Source organism: Otolemur garnettii, unplaced genomic scaffold (genome assembly GCF_000181295.1).
Source record: "Otolemur garnettii isolate 467f Iridium unplaced genomic scaffold, OtoGar3 scaffold00001, whole genome shotgun sequence".
NCBI lineage: Eukaryota > Metazoa > Chordata > Mammalia > Primates > Galagidae > Otolemur > Otolemur garnettii.
Window position 1 is genome coordinate 30580431 of NW_003852396.1, and position 7959 is coordinate 30588389.

Genomic DNA, 7959 nt, shown 5'->3' on the forward strand with positions numbered 1-7959 from the left:
AAAAAAAAAAAAAATAAAAAATAAAAATAAAAATAAAAATAAAAATCCCTCCCTCCTGAGTTTATCCACATCAAAGCAATTTAGCAATTTTCCTCTCCAGAGCTGGAAGAGACTGTTACTAGATATCAGATTATATAATATATGTATGTTACTTATGTTTAGGGATCACAATATACACACACAAAAGCGTTTATTACCTTTTCTTATAAGCTTTTGGTGTGGCATTTGGGTAAGTTAAAAAATTAAAATGAAATGCCACTATACAACCAAAAGAGTTAATATCCACAATATATAAATCATCTTTAAAAATAAAGAAACAATAACCCAATATTATAAACAGAGAACTAAAAGATTCAAAGGGCCAAACATAGAAAAGACATACCCTTTCCAGTAATCAGCGAAGTACAAACTGGAATACACTAATCCATACAATCACTTAAGCAAAGATGAAAAGACTTAACAATATGCAGAGATTATGGGAAAATGGGCACTTTTATATAATACAAACAACAATGCAAACTGTTCATTTTTTGCAATGAAAACTAGTAAGATCGACCAAAATTCGAAATGTTACCTCCTGACACAATTCCAATCAGAAGTTAGTAACACTAACAAATGCAAAAGTCTGTAACAAAGACCTTCACTGAGGGCTTTGCTAATACCAAATAACTCAAATATCCATGGATAAGGTAAAGTTAAATATATCATGATATATGTACAGTAAGTATAAATTACACATTTGTGTATAAACACAATGGAATACTAAAGTTATTTTGAATGTTCTAGATATATATGTACTGAATAAAAGAAAAAAATGGTATTATATGAAATAAAAATACAAGTCACAGAATACTATGTAAAGTATTTGCTTCCAGTTTTTTATTATAACATAATAAAAGCACTGAGACCCTGACCATATAACACATATGTAACTGAAACAAAGTTTCATTAAAAGGATGTTTATCCTACTATGCACAATAATTTCTAATTGTAGTTCAGTTTGGTTTTCCTTTTTTTTTTTTTTGAGACAGAGTCTCACTATGTTGCCCATGGTAGAGTGCCATTGTGTCACTGCTCACAGCAACCTCAAACTCTTGGGCTGAAGTGATTCTCTTGCCTCAGCCTCCCAAGTTGCTGGGACTATAGGCACCCGCCACAACACCCAGCTATTTTTTGTTACAATTGTCATTGTTGTTTAGCTAGCCTGGGCTGGGTTCCCTATAACCACTGTGCTATGAGCGCTGAGCCTTATAGTTCATTTTCTTAAAATGCCAGTTATAGTCCATTACCTAACCAACTAATGCATCTTGGCCTCTGGTTTTAAATTTACTCACATAGGTTACAGTTTCCATTTTAAAATATAATCCTGGCTCGGCGCCTATAGCTCAACCGGCTAAGGCGCCAGCCACGTACACCTAAGGTGGCGGGTTCGAGTCCCCAGCCCGGACCCGCCAAACAACAATGACGGCTGCAACCAAAAAATGGCCGGGTGTTGTGGCGGGCGCCTGTGGTCCCAGCTGCTTGGGAGGCGGAGGCAGGAGACTCGCTTGAGCCCAGGAGTTGGAGGTTGCTGTGAGCTGTAATGCCACGGCACTCTACCCAGGGGGACAGCTTGAGGCTCTGTCTCAAAAAAAAAAAAAAAATATAATCCTAAGCCCTAAAAATGCATATAAAAAAACATAATATAAATGCATAGAAAATGTCTGCCCAAATTTCACCCACTGTCACTTCAGAGATGAAAAATTATCTTTTTTCCTTCCTTCTCAACTTTTCTGTCTGTGTGTATTTGTATTCTTTTTAGAAAAAGGGTCTTGCTCTGTTATCCAGGCTGAAGTACAGTGGTACTATCACAGCATGCAGTAACCTCAAACTCCTGGCTCAAGTGATTGTCATGCTTCAGCCTCCCAAGTAGCTGGGACTACAGGCATGTGCACACATACCCAACTTAATTTATGTTGCCCAAGCAGGTCTCCAGTTCCTACTCTCAAGTGATCCTACTGCCTCAGCTTCCCAAAGTGCTGGGATTACAGGTGTGAGCCACTGTGTCTGGCCAAGGCTAAAGTTTCATATTTCTAAATTGTTGAAACTTTTTTTTACCAGCACTTACACGAAAATGAAGAAAAAAAAAGTTTGGAATATAAAACAAGTTTGTATGATATAGAAAGCAGATGAATGCTCGGATGATAGAAACAACAGATAACTAGACAGTGTAAACAGAGACTATGGAAACAGTTTGTGACTAATCCTAGCGCGGTAGATAGACTGCTTGAGGCCAGGAGATCAAGACCATCAAGAGCAACACAACAATACTCCATCTATACAGAAAGTTAAAAAATTAACTAGGTGTGGTGGCATGTGCCCAGCTACTTTGAGGGAGAAAGATCCCTCAAATTTAGGAGTTCGAGGTTACAATGAAATATTATTGGGCCACTGCATTCTAACCTGGGCAACAGAGCAAGACCCTTCACCAAAGACAACACAGGGTGAGTAGAGGCAATAAACATCCTCAAAAGCACTGTAAAAAAAATTATTGATCAAGGTCTATATGACAATGAAACTAACTGGAAGATATGGACATCAGCATGTTCTCTTATTCTATTAGGGTTTATTCTACAAATAGTTCAAGGTCTCAAATCCCTATTAGAAAGGCCAGGACTATCAGAGAACATTTGGTAGATAAAGAAAGATGTAATTTCTAAGATAACTGTACCAGTGTTTCAAATCGTGATAAAGCAAAACTGCTGGGAATGCTCTGATGAATCCAAGTTTAAAAATGCAAATCTGGGCTCGGCGCCTATAGCTCAACCGGCTAAGGCGTCAGCCACGTACACCTAAGGTGGCGGGTTCGAATCCCCAGCCCGGACCCGCCAAACAACAATGACGGCTGCAACCAAAAAATAGCCGGGCGTTGTGGCGGGCGCCTGTGGTCCCAGCTACTTGGGAGGTGGAGGCAGGAGACTCGCTTGAGCCCAGGAGTTGGAGGTTGCTGTGAGCTGTAATGCCACAGCACTCTACCCAGGGGGACAGCTTGAGGCTCTGTCTCAAAAAAAAAAAAAAAAAAAAAGCAAATCTGGGCCTCTTAATTCCACGCCTATCCTATGAAGAGCTAAATTTTCTTACTTCCTAGATCTCATGGTAGCAATTTCTTACCTGTTCCAAATCCTGCACCAAGCCCAGGCCCCAGAGTCCCAGGTGCCGGTTTACTTCCAAAAATACTGTTCCCACTGGTATTTGTGCCAAAACCTAGGAGGACAAAAGATACAGTGAATTGTACTCTTAAGATGACTCCCCATTTCCTCTATAAGGGAGTTTAACACAAAACAGTCAGAATCTAAGTTTTGCATTCTTTCACTTAATATTTAGAAATCACAAAGTGTAAGATAATTTAATTTTTTAAAAAAGTTAATTTTGATTTCAAAATTAAATTTCGGTTCCATTGTCACAAAGACCTGGATCAACATGCCTTCATATATGAAATGTCAAATATTCAATCAAAATGAATTTGCTCAAGCATTGGGAACATTCCCTTTGTAAGGTCCAAAGTGTCCAATCCACACTTCGTATTAACCTATACAAAGAAAAACATATTCCTTCCAACTTTTACTAAAAAACATGACAACAAAGACACTTAACTGAAACTAAAACTATTATGAAAAACTACCTAGAAAATTTTATGTTTTGTACAGATGGACCTAGCCACGGATAGTAACACATAGCTGACCACACATGATGAGCTTTAATAAAGTCACAGCTCATAAGGTGCGTTCAAGAACTCACCTAGGGCTCAGCACCCATAGCTCAGTGGTTAGGTCGCCGGCCACATGCACTGAGGCAGGTGGGTTCAAACTCGGCCCAGGCCTGATAAACAACAATAATAATGACCCCCCCCCCAAAAAAAATAGCCTGGCGTTGTGGCAGACACCTATAGTCCTAACTACTTGGGAAGCTGAGGATTGCTTACGCCCAAGAGTTTGAGGTTGCTGTTAGCTGTCACGCCACAGCACTCTACCCAGGGCAACAAAGTAAGACTCTGTCACAACAAACAACAACAATAAAAACAAAATAGAACTCAGCTAGCTGATATTAAAGAGAGAAGATAACCTCTAAATAAGTTCAACTATTTCTTCCATTATCAGAAATGAGGGAGAGTGGAGCAAACCATCCTCCTTCACTATGACCTGCTATTTAGAGAAAATTCTAATTCCCCGTTAAAATACAGACAGGTATAAAACAAAGACACTTAAATTACATTGCTGCTAATACTTTACTTTTGTTCATATATGTCCATAAAGTCTATTTGTTTTGCAGCTAAATATTAACAAAATAATTAATGAATATACTATGAATTATAATAGAGTGACAAAACAACCAATCATTGGCCAAAAAACTCAGATATAAACATCTAAAGTCATTTTAAAAAGTTATCATGGAAAACAAGTCTTAAAAAAAAAAAAATCACTAGGCGCCCGTAGCTCAGTGAATAGGGCGCCAGCCACATGCACCTAGGCTGGTGAGTTCAAGCCCAGCACGGGCCTAGTATGAAAAAATAGCCAGGCATTGTGGCGTGTTCCTGTAGTCCCAGTTACTTGGGAGGCTGAAGCAAGTGAATCACTAAAGCCCAACAGCTTGAGGTTGCTGTGAGCTATGATGCCACAGCACTCTACCAACAGTGACACAGTGAGACTGTCTCAAAAACAAAAACAAAAACAAAAAAGGCGGCGCCTGTGGCTCAGTGAGTAAGGCACTGGCCCTGGCCAAACTGCAACAAAAAAAATAGTTGGGCATTGTGGCAAGCACCCATAATCCCTGCTATTCGGAAGGCTGAAGCAAGAGCCTAAGCCCAAGAGCTGGAGGTTGCTGTGAGTTATGATATCACAGCACTCTACCGAGGGTGACAAAGTGAAACTCTATCTCTAAGAAAAAAAAAAAAAAAAAACAGATTATTTTGGAACAGAAGAATAGTCTGAGAATATTACACTTCCTTGTGCCACTATTTGGATTACTATCTTAATAAAAAAGGTCAAGAAAAAAGATGAAGAATATTAATCCTTTGAAAACAAGCATTTCATGTCATTTTAAAATCTAAAAAATAGGCTTGGCTTGGCACCTGTACCTCAAGCAGGTAGGGTGCCAGCCACATACATCACATGTTGTTTGGGCTGGCCAAACAACGACAACTACAACCAAAAAATAGCTGGGTGTTGTGGCAGGCACCTGTAGTCCCAGCTACTTGAGAGGCTGAGGCTAGAGAATCACTTAAGCCCCAAGAATTTGACGTTACTATGAGCTGTGATGTCATGGCACTCTATCCAGGGCAACAGCTTGAGGCTCTGTCTCAAAAAAAAAAAGTAAAAATAAAATAAAATAAAATCCAAGAAAGTAATCTGACATCATTTCAATACATTTGATTCAAACATTCATTAAACTTTTTCTTGAACTGTGCTAATAGCAATGTAACAAAAACAGAGGTGCTACCCACCCAAGCACAATCGACTTTCTTTGAAGCGAAAAAGAAAATACATTGGAGATATTCCTTTCCTCTCTGAATAAAAATTTAACTAGGAAGGATCTTACAACCCCATAAACAGGAAAAAATAAAATACTTGTGAACTACCTCAAACCCACAAGCGGGAAATAAGTCCCAACTTACACTGTTTATACCACACATGTCCTCTGATTCTCACTGACAAGTTTATCAACTGTTACCTCAAACCAATTTTACAAATTAAAATTAAAGACAATTCAAATTCAGCATGCAAGCTAGCAAGGTAAGTCAGATAAAAATGAGACCTTTCATTTTCAGATTAACGGACATTCATGTAAAAATAGCAATAAAATAAAAACAAGTCAGAAATCTGGAAATATGAAGTAATATCAAATACATTAAAAGTATAGCCTATTTTATCAAGTATAACCCCTATGTAAACACCACGTAAGACAGAAGTAACATTTAATTCAAAACATTAATTGACCTACAAAAAAATCTCTTACTAAACACACACAATTTCATTTTGTCTTTTCTTTTTTTTTGAGACAGAGTCTCACTTTGTCAACTTCAGTAGAGTGGTGTAGTGTCGTAGCTCACAGCAACCTCACTCTTAGGCTCAAGTGATTCTCTTGTCTTAGCCTCCCAAGTAGCTGGAATACAGGAACCCACCACAACACCTGGCTCTTTTTTTGAGATGGGGTCATGCTATGCTCAGGCTGGTCTTGAAAACTTGAGCTCAGGCAATCCACATGCCTCAGCCTCCCAGATTGCTTATAGGAGTGAGCCACCATGCCCAGTCAACACTTGCATTTTCAAAGAGAACAAAACTTAATTCTTGAGGGATAAAAAAAAAAAAAATTATAGATTGCAATCGTTCACAGGCCTCCAAAGGACCACAGAACATAATGTAATACAAAGTAATGTGTGACATGAAAATCTCAGAGGGTGATAAGATGATTAAGAACAAATGGTCCTGGTGGCACCTGTAGCTCAAGCGGCTAAGGCACCAGCCACTTACACCAGAGCTGGCAGTTTCAAATCCAGCCCAGGCCCGCCAAACAATTGATAACTACTGTGTTTCCCCAAAAATGAGACCTACCCAAAAAAATAAGCCCTAGCAGGATTTCTATGCATTTGTTAAGTACTAAGCCCTACCCCGATAATAAGACCTAGTGATGGGCGTAGCTATCTGCATAGCCATGCCAGGCATTGTGGCACAGAGCAGCAAGGAAGACTAGAATACCTTTTATCTGCCACAGCTTCTTTCTCCGAGCCATTTGCACTTGTGCGGGTGTGCGTGGTAACCACGGTCACAGGCATCCTATTGCGCAGTGCAAACGGCTAGGGAAAGGAGTTCACACATCACTAGTGTCAGCCCCACCAACAAGGTTGGCTCCCCCTGTCAGGTTCCAGGAATCCTGTGCACACTGAGGCTTCAGGTGGAGACGGAGACATAGAGACTGGGGGCCTCCACAGTGAAAGTCTCCTTAGTGAAATGAGGAGCAGGACACTCCCCTTTTTTACCATATTGTATGTCCCCAGGGGGAAGAAGGAAAGATGTGGTTATTTTACCCAGCACGAGTCCAGCAACAGTCTGTGAGCCTCTCTCACCCCACAGAAACACCAGTAAAGCTACTGTTCCCCAGCACCAGTCAGCAACAGTCTGTGGGCCTCTCTTCCCCCACCACCACCACAACCACCACAAACACCAGGGGATAGGGGAAAAGCTTCAGCAAGCAGTCTGCTACTGAGCTCAGAGAGATCATCCCAGCTTCACTGTGCAGATTGGACCCAGTGCTCGCTGGATCCCAAATACAGTAAGTAATTCAGCCCTTACACATCAGCTTTGCTGGCCTATCTCTGCTTTTCCTGAGTATCTGTACCCCCAGACAGGATGAGTACAAAAAGAAAGAGCTATTCAGTTGAGTACAAAAAAGGAACTGTCGAGGACTCTCAGGGCAAGAATCTTATGGCTTTCTTCAAAGAGAATTTGCATATCCAAATAGTCCAAAAATGGTGGGTAGAATACAATAACCTCAGTCTACATGTGGACAGAGGAAATGCTAAGAAGTGCAAGTGTGGTTCAGGTCAGCAACCTTTATTTCCTGAGCTGGAAAACAATCTGTGAACGGACTGCTGACAGGAGAGCAAAGGCACCACAGTTCGAAATATCCCAGAATTCAAAGCATCACAACACTGGCTGGATGGCTCCCTTCAGTGATATGAACTGTGTCTCTAAGAAAATCAACAACACTGTCTAAGCTGGAAGATGCAGAAGTTATTAAGCGAGCACTTGCATTCAAGTCCTTTGTTGATGGCATTGACTTTTCTTTTTTTTTGAGACAGAGCCTCAAACTGTCCCCTGGGTAGAGTACTGTGACATCACAGCTCACAGCAACCTCCAACTCCTGGGCTCAAGCGAGTCTCCTGCCTCAGCCTCCCAAGTAGCTGGGACCACAGGCATCCACCAC

The 7959-nt window shown here is 40.5% G+C and overlaps 1 protein-coding gene across 1 annotated transcript in view; it reads right to left on the bottom strand.

Annotated features, from left to right (window-relative positions):
- NUP98 (nucleoporin 98) overlaps window positions 1-7959 on the bottom strand; it is a 143725-nt gene that overhangs the window by 87083 nt on the left and 48683 nt on the right. Inside the window, exon 11 of the mRNA XM_023514294.1 lies at window positions 3151-3243. Within this exon, the coding sequence (XP_023370062.1) occupies window positions 3151-3243 (93 nt within the window). The remainder of the gene's footprint in view (window positions 1-3150; window positions 3244-7959) is intronic.